Consider the following 19,265-nt stretch of genomic DNA (forward strand, 5'->3'; position numbering starts at 1 on the left):
AGGATCCGATTGGTGACCTAGATCAAACTGTGGAGGGAGCAAGAGACAAAAATATCCTGAATAGGTTGTCTTGCTTCTCAGATATCTTTACTGGAGTGACCTGTTACATTATTTGTTTGAAGATTGTATAATATTTTTGTTTTGCACTTTGATGCTAAAGAGTTGAACATCTCGTAATTTTTATTTGTACCTTCTATTTCTGTGTTTTTTTATGTGGCTCCATGGCATGTGACAGGAAGAGAAAGTGTTTTACAATATTTTGATGGAAGATTAAAACTATAATGGTAGTCAGCAGACAAGATAAGGGTTTTTACTGAGAAATAATGTACCCTAGTTTAGAGGTTAACAACTGTGTAGGTGCTATTAAAAGATAATAAGAATGTGGCAGTGAGTTACAGAGCTGTAATTCCATTAGATATGACAGTACCACAAACTGTGAGCAGTCTATTGTAAACGTATAGCTTAATTTGTTTTAGACTTTTGTTAGGACGGGCATGCTGTCAATACCAGTGGTTGAGCAGGCGAAAGCCTCCTATAGATTATAGTGACCAAGGACCCGAAAACATAACTGGATGTGACTCATGCTGCAGTTGGTTGAGGGAGAACTGTTAGTCAGGATAGCTCCTTGCCCTTCTTTCAATAGTACCATGGGATCTTTGATGTTCACCTGAGCAGGCAGATGCAGCTTTTCTAGAACTCATGTGTAAGATGGCAGCTCCAGCAATGCAGCATTCTCTCAGTACTACACTGAAGTGACAGCCCATATTATGTGCTCATGTCGCGGAATGGAGCTTGAACCACAATTTTCTGACTCGGAGGCAAGTTCTATCACTGACACAAGCTGTTGCTGTCAGTGGTGAATAATGTGCTTGTAACAAATCTGCTTCCACTTATCAGGAATTCATAGTATGATATGAATTATTCATTATTATCCTCCATATACTTTAGAATATATGCCAAGCCATCAACAGAAGGGGCAAATGAATCATTGTGTCTAAGACATTTCCTACTGTTTATTTCTTCCATGTCTATAAGTATTGACAGATTACAGATAATGTATAAGGTGGAAAACAAAAAATGGGTTTACCCAACAGAAACGAATGCTGCAATTATATTGATACATTTGCATTGCTACCAAGCGGTTTCCACTTTACACTGATGGTAAAGTGGCATAATTATGAAGCCAGATCAAAAATCTGATGGCATTAGGTATTTGAGTAGGAGAAGTGAAACCCTTGGTTTCTCACCCACAGTCCTGGCTGCAGCATTACTTAAGTTTGTAGGTATATGGTTGTACAGAAGGACATCTGAATGTACTGTTTCATGATGTGATGACACCAGGACCTAGAAGTACCACCTAGCGAAATGCAATTGGTTGTTTCCCTTCACCTATCAATAGTATGTGCACCTTCTAGAGCCCAGAATCACTCCGGAATGCCAAAAAATGGAACACACCAGAATGGCAATGTAACTCGAGTCTATGCAACCACAGCACACTCAAAGACAACCTCTCATATCACTATCTGCAATATAAATGCACCCTTAGAGCCAAAGATCTGGAATGAAGAGTAATTAATGCTATGGTGTATGGATTTCCAGTTTCTTTCGTAATTGAAGAGAGATTGTCCCATAATAGAATTGATTACATGGATTCCCGTGTGCGTTTTTTCCTTCTTAAAGTTGCAGCCTACCTCATTGAACTGTTGTGCAGTTAGTATGTTTCTGAAGGTGCGCATCTTAATAAAAACAAATTACGTCAGCATGACTATTATCAGTGATGTGATGGTGGGGTGGGGGCGGTGGGAAGGGGAAGGAAGCAAGGGTTCTGCATAGTTATCAGCTTTTAGAGTCTTCAGTTTGTGGCGAGATCCTGATCCACTCTTGCAGCAATGATAGCATATCCTGCAGCTTTACTCACTCCATTAGAATACGTGTGATCCTTTGCATGTCACACAAACTGAGGAGGAGGGAGATGACAGAATCCGGACATCCCAGAACATTCTTCCAACAAATAATACATTTCTACAGTCAAATATTTATATTTGATTATTGTTACAGAAGCACAAAAGATGTTAGTGCTCTGAATCAAATACACCCAGCCATTATAATAATTTTGAATATTTGTTTTTACGGAATATAAATTGCCATATGAACTAGACTGAAATCCATTATATAAAAATATTTTAACATTTAATATAGACAATAATTCCTGGGTAAGTGCTAGTGTAATAAAAAGAGCTATTACAAAATAAATAATTTAACATTAATATAACATTGTATACTAATCTGAGCTTTAAGTAAAAGAACTGTACAGCTATTTGGTATGATCCATCATGAAGATGATGATAGCATTGTGACATTATTAAATATGTTGCAATTTAATACAGTTTTAAAGGCACAGGGATTAATTCTGCAGCAATGTAGAATGCTCAGGTTATCGAAAATGCCCTGAGCTGTTCAGACCAGGAGACAGGACTGGTATATTTTGAGTCCTGTTGGGCTCTTTTCTATTCCCCTACCCCCAGAACAAAACAACAGAAAGCAACAATATTATTTGGAAAGAATAATTCATGAGTCAGTTTTATCAGTTTTATATGTGATGTGACCTTATATATGGAGGCTTCAATCATGACACCTTGGCACTACAGGAAGCTCTTGATTACACCTGTACAATGGAAGAGGGACATCAGTGAAGGGAGAAGTGATGTGTAATTAATAATAGATGACTGCTCGTACTTTACTGGAGAACTGAAGGTGGCGGGTTGACGGAAGATCGTGAAGAGTGAGGCTGTCGTTTGAGCTCTTCAGTCAGCTTACTATTCTCACCTCCCTGGTGGAGCACAGACAGTTTTCAGCTGCTATTCAATCAGAGTTTCAGCTACTCTTTGAATCAGAGGTTTGCTCTTCAGTCCCTTTTGCAGCTTATGGAAGTTGCTTCTCAGCTCAGGTCACCATGGAGGGTTCCTTATTACTACTAGTATATTGAATGGGATAATTGTTGACATCCTTCATGTGGTAGACAAGATAATTTCCTGACAATTCAGCATTCAGTCAGTCAGAAAGTTCTTTTTCCAACACTGTTCTTGTATCTGATTTACCAACCGGTATTATTGACTGTCCTTTCTAATGTTTTTTTTGTTTACGAGCCAAAGTTTAATTTTCAGCTTGTGGTTTTAGTAAGCTATCTAATACTCTTCCTGTCCATACAAATATAACTTCTGAATTTACTGTTTCTTAGAATTAAATAGTCACTACTTTAAATTACTTTTCCTTTAAACAATTTGTGGTATCAGGGTTAGATTAATTTGCATTGTTTAGAGTGTTTTCTGGAATATACAGTAAATAGCTCCTCCCTATTTCTAACCTCCTCCAGCTCTACAACCCTTCAAGAATTGTAAACAATTTTACAACACCAAGTTATAGTCCAACGATTTTATTTTTAATCCCACAAGCTTTCGGGGGCTTTCCCCTTCCTCAGGCGGTGCTAATAAATTTTCCACACCGCCTGAGGAAGGGGAAAGCCCCCGAAAGCTTGTGGGATTAAAAATAAAATCGTTGGACTATAACTTGGTGTTGTAAAATTGTTTACAATTGTTAACCCCAGTCCATCACCGGCATCTCCACACCCTTCAAGAACCCTGCGTTCCTCCAACTCTGGCCTTGTGTATCCCCCAATCCCTTTGCCCCATGATTGGCGGCCATGCCTTCAGCCGTCTAAGCCCTAAGCTCTGGAATTTCCTCCCTAAACCTCTCTGCCTCTCCACCGCTCTCTCTGCCTTTAAGACCCTCCTTAAAAACTACCTCTTTGAACAAACTTTTACTCACCCGTCCTAATATCTCCTCCTTTGGCTTGTTGTCAATTTTTGTCTGATTACGCTCCTGTGAAGCGCCTTGGGATGTCTTCCTATGTTAAAGTGCTATATAAATGCAAGTTATTTTTATATGGGTTCTTATAACCCTCTATGCTCTGATACACTGGAATGCCATCTTTCCACTTGCATCAGAACAAAAGTGTTAATGTGGTCATTAAATTTGGAATCATGCTGTCATTGTTGCCTTTGTGCTATGAGGACAAGATCTCTGGGTGTGTTTTAACTTTTTACCTATACCATTTGATGGGTTTAATACCAAGGCTGTTTGATGCTAATAAATTGTCTTTTTTAATGACAGAAAGTGTTGTAATTTGTAAATCACTGCCACTGGACAAAATTAGCACCATTATCTGAGGGTCTAATGCTGCTCCTTTATTAGTGGTCTGATGAGACAGCAGTTCTAAATGGCCATTACAAGATTGTTGCAGTGAAATGTGCTAACATTGACAATATCATATGCATAAGTACAAATAAAATCTAGCCCCATACTCGGAGGTAGTAACAAGGATTTCAAGTGCTATAATATAAGATTGGTTCCTTATGCATGTGCACCTGTAATGTTGCTTACACACTTGAGAAATTACATTACAGCAGCTTATATACAAGGAACTATTGTGATGTACACAGTAAGTGTGTAGCTCTGTTTGATTTCTCCATAGTCAAACAGGTACATTAAAGAAGCCCATTCAGCTTAAAAAGTATACTTCAGTCTGTTTTTTCTTGTGATGATAGAGTTTCAACAACACACGGGTAGATCTGAGTAAATGAAAAAATTAAAAACCTGTCATTCAATCCAGTGCTTTCCAGTAGGTCAAAGCTAGGACCTAAAAATATAACATCAGGCTTCAGGGGTGAAGGCTGAAAAACAGGCCTTCTTTCTAGGACTGGCTGCATACTTGTATTCACAAAGCTTTACCGACAAACCAGCATCCTTTTGGCACTCTACCTGCTCAGAAGGGATTTGATTGTTTCTTTGGTATCATACCAATTGTAAAGTTCCGAGATGATCTGTGACCTTCCCTAGTAAATGCCTTTAATGGATGACAGAGACATGTGCTTTCATGACCCAGCTCCTTGATAGATTTATATAATGATTCACTCTCATACTTGGTATCAGCTTTAATGCACTAGCGAGCCTTGACATTGATACCACACTTTTGTGTTCTCCCAGACCCTCTATCTTGTGCTGGCACCTTCCACAGTAAAATAATCAGGAGAATCATTAACTGGACTTGGCACAAAAATGGTACCTGCACATTTAATATAGTTTGTTCCCTCATATGTTCTACAAGGTCATGTGTTTTGTTGTAATATGTCACCTTTTCTTTCCTTAATTTGTGAAATTAGTAACCAGTCTCTCTCAAGATATATTCAATTTTTAATGGATCAGTTCCATATTTGTGAAAATATGTACAGTTCTTTATAAAACAAGAGCATTTTTGGTTCATCCATGGATTTGAGGGAGTTGTAAAGATATTCCACATGAGTGATGCAAATGTTTTTCACAGTTTTAATTCTACCACAAGTTTAAAGAAAAACTTTTAATTTAATGTTAATGAGGACTATTATATACATGAAGGTACCTTAATACTCCTCAGAGGCACATTCTGCTAAATTGAAAGTCTCCAAAGCAGGAATTTCCATAAAACGTGTAGGGATTATTGATTGACTAAACAACACTGCTCTAGAGAAAGTCAGTATGCAGATACTGGAACGTGGTTCGAAATGGTCAATAAAAGTCAGCTGTACATTTTATTTAGAAATGCAAGCACTCTAAATACCAGAATTTCAATAGCAATATTCAAAGTGCTTGCAGTGTGACTTTCAATAGCTGGCTGGCCAATTGAGAAATGGTGGGGAGGGGGGAACTAGTGAATCTAATTGTAACATTATTATCTGGTTAGTATTAGATTAAAATACATTTGTTTCAATGACCTGAAAGAACATACAAAAAGATAACATACATTGTGTACTAGAATATGTTGGAACTGAAATGTTCATGTAATAACTTTTTGTGTACTAAAATTTCATTAATTGTTTGGATAGTCTACTGTAAAATCCGATTAAAGTCCTCGTGTTAAGTTGCTGTATATTTGGTTTTGTTGCAGCCCACTGGATCATTATGTCAATTTTTTTAATGAATTCAATATTCCCAATAATAGCATAAAATTACCATTAGCTCTGATTAAGTTACTTTTGGCTTGATGCTGTTTCCGTTATGAGATTTCTACAGCTTAGTCAGTAGAATGGAGTACATAGGAACATAGGAACAGGAGTAGGCCATTCAGCCCCTCGTGCTTGCTCTGCCATTTGATAAGATCATGGCTGATCTGTGATCTAACTCCATATACCTGCCTTTGGCCCTTATCCCTTAATACCTTTGATTGCCAAAAAGCTATCTATCTCAGATTTAAATTTAGCAATTGAGCTAGTATCAATTGCCATTTGCGGAAGAGAGTTCCAAACTTCTACCACCCTTTGTGTGTAGAAATGTTTTCTAATCTCACTCCTGAAAGGTCTGGCTCTAATTTTTAGACTGTGCCCCCTACTCCTAGAATCCCCAAGCAGCGGAAATAGTTTCTCTCTATCCACCCTATCTGTTCCCCTTAATATCTTATAAACTTCGATCAGATCACCCCTTAACATTCTAAGCTCTAGAGAATACAACCTCAATTTGTGTAATCTCTCCTCGTAACTTATTCCTTGAAGTCCTTGAGTAGCTATGCTTGTTTTTTTCTTTAGAAAATACAGAAATAGTTGCTGTATAATCATGGTAATTTTGCATTAACTTGCAGCACCCAAGTTCATTACTTTGGTGTGAGTATTAATGTGACGTTTATCTCTTCTTGTCTTGCAGGTGGAACGGGAGATAGCTATCCTGAAGTTAATAGAACATCCACATGTTTTAAAGCTACACGACGTCTATGAAAATAAAAAATATTTGTAGGTATATGTTTGGTATTTAGCTGAAAGCATGTTTTACAGGTTCGTTTCTGTTGATTTAAAATGAATTGGTTTGTAATGAATATGCTTCTGTTCACCTTATCTACACCTTTCGATTTTTGTTGTATGCAGAATACATTTTGATAGTTGAAATCCGAAATAAAACCAGAAAATGCTGGAAATACTCAGCAGGTCAGGCAGCATCTGTGGAGAGAGAAACAGAGTTAACATTTCAGGTCGATGACCTTTCATCAATAATTCGAAACTGCAGTTGTGATCTTTGTTTAGAAATGTGAACTTCCCACGACTAAGTGATGAGGGGATTTAAATGTGGCATGGGTCACTGCCATCCACATTCCTATTGGAATTCTATGCTTTTCTTGGCTTGGCGATGTTTTGTAGCCCTTTGTTTTATTAGTGTGATGGGCATTACTCAAGGAAAAGGTAGAGATAAAATACAAAATGTTGCAGTTCAAGGTCTTTCCCTTTTACATTTATAGTTTAAGGTTAAGTGTATGGAACTGTAGGGATGCCATAGTACATTTTGCTATAAAGAACACATAGTTGTAATTATGGCTGAGAAGAAAAGTAATTTCTAATGATGGAGGGTAATGATGGAGACTGACCAAAGCTACTGATGTTGGCACACACAGCTCACATTATTTTTGGATCAAATGGAAGTTGCCATGTTGTGTTACTTCATAGAACTATGATCCATTCTATCTGTACTGAGAAATATGAATCAGAAACAAATTTAAAATATTTTTAAATAGATTGCTCAAGATATGATTAGGTAAAAAACCCAGAATTTTGTCCATTAAGAAAGCTGATTAAGTGCAACTCTCTGGGCAAAGATCAGAAGAAGAAAATATAGAAAATGGCTACCCTCTGCCTTCAAAACCTCAGTTAACCATGCACAATTTCTGATGCCAGCAATTTTGCATTGTTTGACAGATAAAATCAATAGCACTGAAAAATACATTAACTTCATGATTTTTGAAGTATTTTATATTTATTGCAATTTTGATTTCTTTGTCCGTCACTAAATTGATTTGAGAAATAGAGGTTGATTTTTGCTGGGCATGAATTTTTCAAATCCTTGGTAGCATCTCCACTAAAATCCCAACAAAGTGATGTTATGTTACAGTAACTACAATAAATAGCAGTGACTGTTCGTTCCCTCAAGAATTATTAGCACAAAGGTATTCTTTAAAAAGGAGTTCCAATAATTGCTAGTATGTACAACTACTCAATCTCCTGTGTGACCTGTAAATGATTAGGTAATATTCACACACATGAATAGACTTGTTTGATATGTTACCTTCTTTAAATGAAAATCCAATTTTGCGAGTGCAATAAATTAGATTCCAGCACACAATAGCACTTCAGAGCCATTTATTTTATATTTAAACTCAGCTCTGACTGCTGATTTAATTTGCTTTGTTGGGGGAAAAATCTCATGTTCCAAAAAAACTGCTGCTGATATATGGATCCATCATATCATTTTAGTTTTTGCAATTGTTGATTGTGTAGTATGAAAAGCTGTGTCCTTAAATCATGGGTTTAATATTTTACAGTGCACATCATTTTTCTTTCATTGCATCCTTCTTAAATATCTGTTCTTGTTCTGTTGCAATGTTCATTTGATTTTTGTTTAATCTTCAAAGTTTTTACAGTAACCTTCATATAGCCACGGACATTAAATAGATTATTTTGACTTGTTAACACAGTATTCTAATGTATCTGAGCTCGCTGTGATTACATTTTGAGCTCACTGCTTTATGTTAAAGCAGTTCTATCGTAAAGAGTCTTTCATGCCAGAAACTCCATACTAATGCTGGTGACGAGCTATAGTTTTATAATAAGAATGTGTAAAATGGCTTCTGCACCCAAACTAGAAGACCAGCATGTCGTGCCAGAATAATGATGCACTGCGACACCTTAAGCTGGCCATACAGAACTTCCCGTTCAAATTAACCCATCAGATGACTGGATTCTTTGCTCGAAGGATGGTTAATATTTGTACAAATAATTCATCAGAATCTTTATCAACCCGTTGAGTTAAATAGTACAGAGTAAAATCTGATAAATGACACTTGTATTATGGAACCAGTAAAATGACATCCAGTTCCTCAAAACTGAGCAGTTTCTAGAAACTGGTTGTTTGTGCCAAATACACTCTACACCCACATTTGTTTGCAATCCAGATACTGTTTTGCTCATCTGAGTTTGCTATTAACAAAAATAATGACAGGCAGATTAACTTTGCTTTAACATTTAACATGAATTTCCATTCTCTCAATAGTAATGCAACAGGGCTTTCTGGCAAAGTTCTTAGCAATACCGTGGAGCTGTACACTGTGGTTTCATTCCAGCAATTCTCCATACAACAAGTTCCCAACTTCAGCTCAGAACAAAAGTAGACCCAGACCGCTTCCAGCACTTCTCTAATCCAAGCAATACCCATTTAAGAACATAAGAAATAGGAGAAGGAGTAGGCCATCCGGCCCCTCGAGCCTACTCCGCCATTCAACAAGATCATGGCTGATCTTCTACCTCAACGCCATTTTCCTGCACCATCCCCCATATCCCTTGATGCCTTTAACATCTAGAAATCTATCGATCTCTGTTTTGAATGCACTCAATGAGCCTCCACAGCCCTCTGGGGTAGAGAATTCCAAAGATTCACCACCCTCTGAGTGAATACATTTCTCCTCATCTCAGTCCTAAATGGGCCTACCCTTTATTCTGAGACTGTGACCCCTGGTTCTAGACTCCCCAACCAGGGGAAACATCCTCCCTGCACCGACCCTGTCGAGTCCTGTAAGAATTTTGTATGTTTCAATGAGATCACCTCTCATTCTTCTAAACTCTAGAGAAGCCCAGTCCATTCAATCTCTCCTCATATGACAATCCCGCCATCCCAGGAATCAGTCTGGTGAAGCTTTGTTGCACTCTCTCTATGGTAAGTATATCCTTAGGTAAGGAGACCAAAATTGTACACAATACTCCAGGTGCGGTCTCACCAAGGCCCTATATAATTGCAGTAAGACATCTTTACTCCTGTATTCAAATCCTCTTGTAATAAAGGCCAACATACCATTTGCCTTCCTAATCGCTTGCTGCACCTGCATGTTAGCTTTTAGTGACCCATGTACAAGGACACCCAGGTCCCTTTGAACATCAACATTTCCCAATCACTCACATTTAAAGAATACTCTGCATTTCTGTTTTTCCTACCGAAGTGGATAACTTCACATTTTTCCACATTATATTCCATCTGCCATGTTCTTGCCCACTCACTTAGCTTGTCTATATCCCCTTGAAGCCTCTTTGCATCCTCCTCACAACTCACATTCCCACCTAGTTTTGTGTCATCAGCAAACTTGGAAATATTACATTTGGTCCCCTCATCCAAATCATTGATATAGTTTGTGAATAGCTGGGGCCCAAGCACCGATCCCCACTAGTCACAGTCTGCCAACCTGAAAAAGACCTGTTTATTCCTACTCTCTGTTTTCTGTCTTAACCAATTCTCAATCCATGCCAGTATAATACTCTCAATTCCATGTGCTCTAACTTTGATCACCAACCTCCTGTGTGGGACCTTATTGAAAGCCTTCTGAAAATCCAAATACACCACATCCACTGGTTCCCCCTTATCTATTCTACAAGTTACATCCTCAAAGAACTCCAATAGGTTTGTCAAACATGATTTCCCTTTCATAAATCCATGTTGACTCTGCCAAATCCTATTATTATTTCCTGAGTGTCCTGTTATAATAGATTGTAGCATTTTCCCTACTACTGATGTGAGGCTAACAGATCTGTAGTTCCCTGTTTTCTCTCTCCCTCCTTTTTTAAATAGTGGGGTTACATTTGCCACCCTCCAATCTGCAGGAACCATTCCAGAATCTATAGAATTTTGGAAGAGAATCTATAGAATTTTGGCAGAAAACCCAACTCCTTTGTTTCCTGTCCATCAACTAACATTCTACCTGTGCTGCTAAATTTCTTCTGATACCATACGCCTCAATTTTTGTAACCAGCCTCGTGAGACACCTTATTGAATGCCTGCTGAAAATCCATATACAGCACATCTGCTGCATTTATATGCAAATAATCACTTCTTTGAAAAATTCCATTCAATTTGTTAATTGTTTCTTGATTTTAACAAACCTATGTAACTTGCCCTTCATTATCCCATGCATCTCTAAACACTCACTAATTTTATCTTAAATTATGGATTCTAAGAATTTGCCCACATTTAACATTAAGCTAACTGGTCTATACTTAACTAGCTTATCCTTCTCTCCCTTCTTGAACATTTGTTCTCCTGGCACATTTTGCATATCTAAAGGAGGATTGGAAAATTGTGACCCAATCCTCTGCTGTATCCTTTCTGACTTCCTCCACCAGCGTAGGGTTCATGCCATTGGGCCTCAATCACTTATCCATATTGAATTCTGCTGATTTTTCAAAACCAATTCCTTTTCTACAGTTATCTGTAACAATTATTCCATATCCTCCACTAATTTATCATTTGTAAAAACTGATCCAAAATATTAATTTAATATCTTTTCCATATCTTTATCCTCCATAACTAGATTAGACTCCCTTCATACCTGAATAGTCCTACATTTTCCTTAACTATTCTTTTACTTTTAATGTGCTTATAAAAGCCCGTACTATTTTCTTTTATATTATCTGCTGGTGTTTTTCATATTCCCTTTTAAACCTACTAACCTTTTCACCTCCCAACTATCTGTCGAGGAGCGCACGATAATTGTTAGAATAACCTCCCCAGGTGTGGACACCCTATTCTGTGTTTGGATGGAATGGGGCTTTATGGAAAGTTAATAGTTACTGATGGTAGAAGAAGTGTTTGGCACAAAAAAAACTATATAATGCAGTGTACTGGGAACTAGGGCCAGGCTGCAAGTGGGGTAAGATTAGTTCCATTCTGCTTGCAACTAGTATTTACTTTAATGAGTGGAAAATGATTTTCTTACTTTCTCTGCTTTTGCCTCTCTTGATCGTCCCACAATAGGCACAGTTGCAAGGGCAGATTGGTGACCTGTTCCGTGGCCTCAGCAACTGTTGCTTTGTGCTATTTTGGATGAAAGTGTACCATAGCTACTTGGCTATCAGTATTTTCTCCAGTCCCTATCTTTTTTTTAGGGAAGCCTTTGTACTGACCTCCTTCCTCTTAGCACAGCTAAAATCAGGTACCTAACACATGGGGAATTATAGGTGTAAATTTGCATCCCACTAGTTCATAGCACAACGTGCTGGTGTTCTCAATAGATTATACCACTGAGCCAGCCATTTTATTTTTGTTTTGCATAATATCTATCAAAAAATAAAGGAATACAGCTCTCTTAAAGAAATGCATTAAAAGCTTGTGTGGCTGCAAACCTATGTTCACGGTTACATTTTTGTGAACTTACATGACAGATAGATTTGTAACAGCTATACTTTTTGTATCCCTCAAGATACTGTTGTGTGCACTGGACCGTTACCAGTATAGCTATTGTGTATTGCAGAACCTGCAGCACAGTAACCCAGTGTTCCTTAACTCCTTCCTTTTCGTATACATCATTCCTACATTAGGTACTGACCACTACTAACTATATATCCTATCTCGGCCTCACTAGACTGATAATCAGGCAGTCACCAGTGATGTGATGTGCTACATCTACTGAGTACTGAAGCTAAAATGTGCCAAGGTAGACTGAACCTTTCTATCTCCATTCTTGGGTATGTGCCTGTTTCTTTAAATGGACCAATAAAGCAGAAAGTGAATATATTTACTTGAATTGCAATCTGTTTTTAAGCAAACATGAATAAGTACCGGGAACAAATTGATAAAGTAGCACTTTTGGTGATGCAATGGAATCAGCTATGGAGCATTGTCAAGTCAGTCAGCATTTATGAACAAGCATTTTAATAATATCATAATAAAGGGGGGAAACACAGTAACGAAGTATTGGTGGATTGATCTGCAACTTGCTTAAAAGAACTACAAGAGATTGTCGGATGATGGAGATGATATTTATCATTTCAGTCATCTAACAATCTCTTGCTTTTGTTTTAAGCGGGTTACAAATCATCCACAAATATTGCCTCTCTTTTTCCTCCCTTCCCCATCTCTCTCTTTTCCCCCTTCCCCATCCCCTTTGATCTGATTCTATTAAAATGCTTCTTTATCTTTCAATGTACAGTTCTGAAGAAGGGCCGAGCCCGAAATATTCATTTCTCCTTTCTCACTACAGAAGCTGATTGACCTGCTGTGTATCTCCAGCATTTTCCATTTTTGTTTCAGATTTCCAGCATTTGCAGTTTTTTTTTGTTGTTTTTCATGGAATACGGTCAGTCATGTTAAATATATTTGTGTCTCTCTAGTAATGATGCTGTAACTGGTAACGGCCAATCACAAAAACTTCACCCAGCATTTGCTGTATTGAACAGCTAATAACCATCTAAATAGCACGCGTGACTTCATATTTGAAATTGCAGTGACTATTCTAATCAAAATATTTTTTAGGCAACAAAGAAGATAAAGCCTCTTCTGAGAGGTCATTAAAAATCTGAACTGCTTTACAAGTAAAATTAGTTTGTTGGGTTCTTGGAAATATTTGTTCGAACCAGCACCTGATGTTTCTTTAAGGCAAAGATTTTTGGCTCTTTGCCCAATAAAGGTTTAAAAAATTCATGCGTAACATCAGACTGGATATGACTCTTGCATAATTTATAAACTGCACCAAATACAGCATTTTAATATCTTTTATGGATTGTTTAATCAATACAAAAGAATCTCACAAAACAGCCTTATGAGAATTTCAATTTTTGCCTGGTAATGTAATGTACCTTAATTAACCTTTGAACAGATGTATGTAATTTGCCGCTTGAAGCTCAGCTCAATGTTAAGTTAGCACACAATAATGGAAGTAATACACAATGATACATTGACACATTTCCATTGATCCCATAAGTGAAAAACATTGGTTTTCTACTTAACTTCTGTTTCCTTGCATACATGCAAAATACAGGAATAGACTGTTGAGGCTATTGGTTCCCATTGTGGTGTCATCAAGAAATCAGACCTTGGTGACCTCCTAATTTATTTACATAATTGTTAACTGCATGAGGTGCTTAAATAATAAGCTGACTTACATGAGAGTGCCTGGGTCAGAGCAAGGTTAGATTTCATCATTATAAAACCATTCACATCTATTCTCATTATTTTCCGTGGAACTGCTAGCGTTGAATTTTATACAGTTTAGTGGCGATCTACATGCTTTTCTGCTTTTATAAATACATTGTGCCCTTTTAATTCACTCTGTATGTATTAGAACAAGTGTCTAACTAGCAAACTAATTGGACAGCACCCTTCCTTGAAGGAAAATTCCAGGATAAGGCTCTGCTTGAATACCTGACCATAAAACACATAACTATGTATTGTTTTAAAGAGCATTTAGTTTTAGCTTAATTTTTGTTTTGAAAGTATAACTGGATTTCCAAAGAGTGCAGTAGTTTCTAAGGTTTATGCATGGAAGTATGATATTCTGTCACTAGGACTCTGCTGGAAGCACCCTTTACTTTTTGTGAGCAGTAGGGTTGGAATGGACCAATGCTGGACACTGATACATCTTCACTCCTTAGCCTTAGGAACATGGTGAAGATGGCTGTTCCAATCATTGTGCCAGCCACCTTGTAATAAGCTTATAAAATTTATCTTGTTATTTTGTGGTAACATGTATACATGTGGGGCAAATTTTAAATACTTGGGGCTACGAGGATCTTATCCTGGAGTATCCATTTAATTTTCCAATTTAATACTTGGCCTGATGATTTTATCTGATAAATGTTATGGTTAGTAACTTGCTATCGTTTATATTTTAAAAGAATTAGAGCATAAGATTTGTAAATTATATTTGAGGGAAACAGAATTTCAAATGTATTAATGTAAAATTGGGCGATATAATTATTGTGAACTAGGACAACAGCAGAGACCTGATAACTGCATTATTGGATCAATGAACAGCTAATGTCTGCTTATTGTGTACCATTTATTTATTTAATTGAGTGCTTCACTACATAGGATGAGATGGAAGACATCAGTCCATTACTTATATTAACGCTATTCAATCTGCTTTGACCTTTTTCATTATACAAGTGCATGTCAATATATGTGAATCTCCCACTGATGATTTCATTGAGTTCTCCGCTGAATAACTCCAGCTGCCTCTGGTCATTGTAGCAGCCATTCTGTGATGGTTCTCCTGGTACCACATATACAGCTGGTTTAATGAATGCTGTAGGCTCACTGTTTCAGCCATCTCCAGTGTAATGCCGTAACAAAAATGTAAGTTGGGTTAATACTTGGTGACTGCCCAAATTTGAATGGAAATATTCACATTATGCAAATTGCACATTCATTGTAATACCCAGTGCTTCAGTATGCACTGCAGCCAACACCACTGTGGTGTGTGCAACTCTTAACTAAAACTGCATGGACTCCGGTCTATAAACAGCATACTCTCTTGTAGGTGATTAGTGATCAGAACTGAAGAAACTAATGTGATTGTGTGTCTTGCTGATTTAAATTGCACAACTGAACTCCCTGCTGTAAAGACAATTTCTTGGATTACAGAAGATTTGCATCTTATTTGAGATGGAAAAAATTTGTTTCAGAAGTTGAGAGGCTCCATAAGATTTCTAGTGGGAGAGTATGTTAATAGGAAGTTCTCGCATTGCCAAATAATGGTTATATTGGATCAGTTTTAATACATGTGCTCCTATTGTTATAAAGTTTAAGGTTTAGAGAATTTATAGTCCAATCAAACAAGTGGTTTATTAAAATCAACATAATCCTTTCTCAAAGAATTAGGTCTAATTTATCTAGTCAAATTTAATTGAAATGAATGAAAATTCTTGAAATTCTCGAGGGTTAAATGCAGTTGGACTAACAAAGGAACATCTAAGCCAGCCAAGCCAGTCATTCTCTTTCTGTATCTTCCAGTATGTGCACTTTCCTTCTCCCTCTCTCTCTCACACACATGCATTCTTTCTGTCATGCTTTGTCTGTCTCTCTCTCTGATGCTTTGTCTCTCTCTCTCTCTCTCTCTCATACATTGTCTCTTTCATGCTTTGTCTCTCTTTCTCCCTCTCAGACTTTGTCTCTCTACCTGTCAAAAGCTTTGAGTCTATCTCCCTCTACTTCTCTTTCCGTCTCCCTCTGTGACAGAGTCTCTTTTATGTCTATGTATCTCCGTATCACGCTCTCTATTGTGCTACCTATCTTTCTACATTTCTTAATATCTTCAACTTTCTCCTTAAAAATCAGAAGACAGCGTTAACAACAACAACTTGTATTTATATAGCGCCTTTAAAATGGTAAAACATCCCAAGGCCCTTCACAGGAATGTTACCCAACAAAATTTGACACAGAGCCACATAAGGAGATATTAGGACAGGTGACCAAAAGTTTGGTCAAAGGGGTAGGTTTTAAGGAGTGTCTTAAAGGAGGAGAGAGAGATGGAGAGGTTTAGGTTCAACCTCCGACAATGACCAGGGAGAGGGATGGAATCGGTGGCTAGGGAAACGGAGTTTATGGCGAGGACCGAAGACAGTGGCTTCGGTCTTCCCAATATTTAGTTGGAGGATAGTTCCACTCATCCAGTACTGGATATCAGACAAGCATCGTGACAAGTCAGAGACAGAGGAGGGATCGAGAGAGGTGGTGGTGAGTTGGAGCTGGGTGTCAGCGTACATGTGGAACCTGACGACGTGTTTTTGCCAAGGGCCAGCATGTAGATAAGCAATAGGAGGGGGGGCCAAGGACAAATCCTTGGGGGCTCCAAAGGTACTGATGCGGGAGCGGGAAGAGAAGCCATTGCAGGTGATTCTCTAGCTACGGCTGGATAGATGAGAATGGAACCAGGCAAGGGCAGTCCCACCCAGCTGGACGATGAAGGAGAGGGGTTGGAGGAGGATGGAGACAGATTGAGAAGGATGAGGATGGATAGATTACCATCGTCACAATCACATAGGATGTCATTTAAAAAAAAATCATCTGCCAAACTCAGTGTTCCCGTGGTTGATCTATGTGCAGAACACAATGAAACAGCTAAAGGATATATAAAGAAATCTTGTATGCACACTATTCAGATCATGGTCTGTCTTTTCCATCTTACAATTTGGTATAAATATACAGAAAAGGGGAAAAATGGTTTATATATTATTTTCTTCCTGTCTCCCCAATTGTATTTTCCTGTAAGAGGGCATGTGGGCAATCTGCTCCCAGGCTTCTACCATTGTCATTCTGAAACCTGCTGCTAATGGTTGAGTATGAGTGAACCAGACGACGACTCTTCCTTCAGTTTCCCAGTACCTCTCAGGGGAGCACTTGGCCTCTGCTGTGCAATTCCCTAGAATGACTGGCAATGACACGGTAACAAGTATTGGATACATGCCCTACTACTCTGTGACATTGCGGAGTGATGCTGTAATATGTTGTCCTATCCACCAGAAAAACACAAATGCTTGAAATTATACCAAAGGTCACCCATATTCCATTAAACCTGTATCCATGTGATTTACATTTTTTGACCATCCATTTCATGCTGTTATTTTTTAATAATATACTAAAATGTATATCTGACAATCATCTTTTAGAGGTCAGTATCATTATGAATTGATTGATGAAAACACAAACATTATGTAAAGTGTACTTAGTAATAACAGAAAATAAAAGTTGGGCTCTACTCTTGGTTCTAAAAAAAAATCACTGGAGAGACAGAGGAGGGGTTATCCTGCTGAAGGTAGCGAGGAATCATGTTAGGACTGGCAGTAATGATTGTAAAATAGCATTGCTTTTGGTTTAATCTGCGACGGAAGTAGTGTTCAGTGTGACCTAACTTATTTTCCCATTTCCTAGCAATATTATTACTGGAGATGGTTGGTGTTATCCCCATCATAGCAGGTGGTAGTTCGCTAATCGCTTAAAGTCATTGTTCTGTGCTAAATCCCTGTCTTTGCTGGATCAAGACTCCAGCTATTCAGTTCCGATGAAAAGTAACTTCTGAACCGTTTACTTGTCTGTTCTCTCCATAGATGTTGACTGACCCACCGACTGTTTTTATTCCAGCTATAGTTTTGTAAGTGTTGTGGGAATAATGACTAGTTACATCACTGGTGGTCAAAGAACAATTGTAACTATCGTATTCCGTTATGGTTCCATATAAAATTATCCCTGTAGGGATTTGAAAATTCAAATTTCTGAATTTAATATACAAGGAAATTCAGCTCAGAATCAGACTTTCTGTTGGTACTATTGGTCGCATTAGAGAAAATACGGACTCTAGATATACTGTCAGCTCTATGAAGGATGTTTATCTTTTCTTACAAAGAAATCAGGCCAGCTCAGTTTTGTCAGCTTAACTGCAGAGAACAAGGGTATCTTAAAATCAGCACTTGAATGAAATCCCCAAGCACGATGGCATGTATGACTGTGATGGATTATTTATTGGATTCTTTCTTGATGGTCAACGCCCACACTGGATTAAATTAGTTGCTGCTAGCTGTGAGCTGCAGAGAATAAACATTACAGTCTGATATGCTGAAGGCACTAATTTATACCGGTGGTTTATTTCTGTAGAACAAAAAGAGTGGGGGGGAGTTAATATGCTAATATCTGTTGAGGGCAGTGACATTAGTTTCATTCTGTCCAGCAATGTCCCTGGTAGCTTTCTGGACAAATTTCCAGCAATCACACATTGTTAAGGAAGATAGAATTATTTGATGAGTTTCCCAAGAATGGGGTAAAGCTATTCAGTGCAAACATACTATGTAATAAGTTTGATTGATAGTTATATCTCAGTTTAAAATTTGTGGGAGAAATTGGATATCATTGCGCCCGTATTTTTGGGTGAAAAATTAAGGTTGGGGAGACCAATTTCGGATCGCCATCTCCCTTGCCCAGTTTCCTCTGGAATTGTGCCAGCTACCAAATTGGAAGCCAATGACTTCCAAGTGTGCAGGGCACCCACCTCAAACAAGCATTTGGCCCCCTGAATATGCAAATAAAGGTCCTAAATTGGTCATCAACTGGGCAGAGCATGCGTGGCCCAGTTGTTCCAGGTCTTCAGCATGCCCAGCAGTCCTTTTAGACGAAGCAGTGCTCCTCCTGGCTTAGAAGCAGCAGTGCTCCTCCTGGCTCCTCAAAAATGCTGTGGACCACTGCCGGCCCTGGCTTGCACCCCTCCACTCTGCTGCAATTCCTAAGGCTTTGACCTGCGAACCGCATCAGGATGTCCAATTGGCGTCCGCAGCTCGCTGGTTTCATGCAGATGAGGCCTGAGGGCCAGTTTCGATCGGGCGGTGGGCCGATGTGTTCGGGTTCACGCTGCGACTGCACTGCTTATTTTAGCTGGAAACTGCCTTGGA

The 19,265-nt window shown here is 38.3% G+C and overlaps 1 protein-coding gene across 6 annotated transcripts in view; it reads left to right on the forward strand.

Moving 5' to 3' along the window:
* LOC137327980 (serine/threonine-protein kinase BRSK2) overlaps positions 1-19,265 on the forward strand; it is a 734,949-nt gene that overhangs the window by 392,567 nt on the left and 323,117 nt on the right. For all 6 annotated transcript variants that reach the window (XM_067994008.1, XM_067994005.1, XM_067994009.1 and 3 more), the window contains exon 3: positions 6,730-6,815. In XM_067994008.1, the coding sequence (XP_067850109.1) occupies positions 6,730-6,815 (86 nt within the window). The remainder of the gene's footprint in view (positions 1-6,729; positions 6,816-19,265) is intronic.

This window comes from Heptranchias perlo, chromosome 12 (assembly GCF_035084215.1).
Source record: "Heptranchias perlo isolate sHepPer1 chromosome 12, sHepPer1.hap1, whole genome shotgun sequence".
NCBI classification, from domain to species: Eukaryota; Metazoa; Chordata; class Chondrichthyes; order Hexanchiformes; family Hexanchidae; genus Heptranchias; species Heptranchias perlo.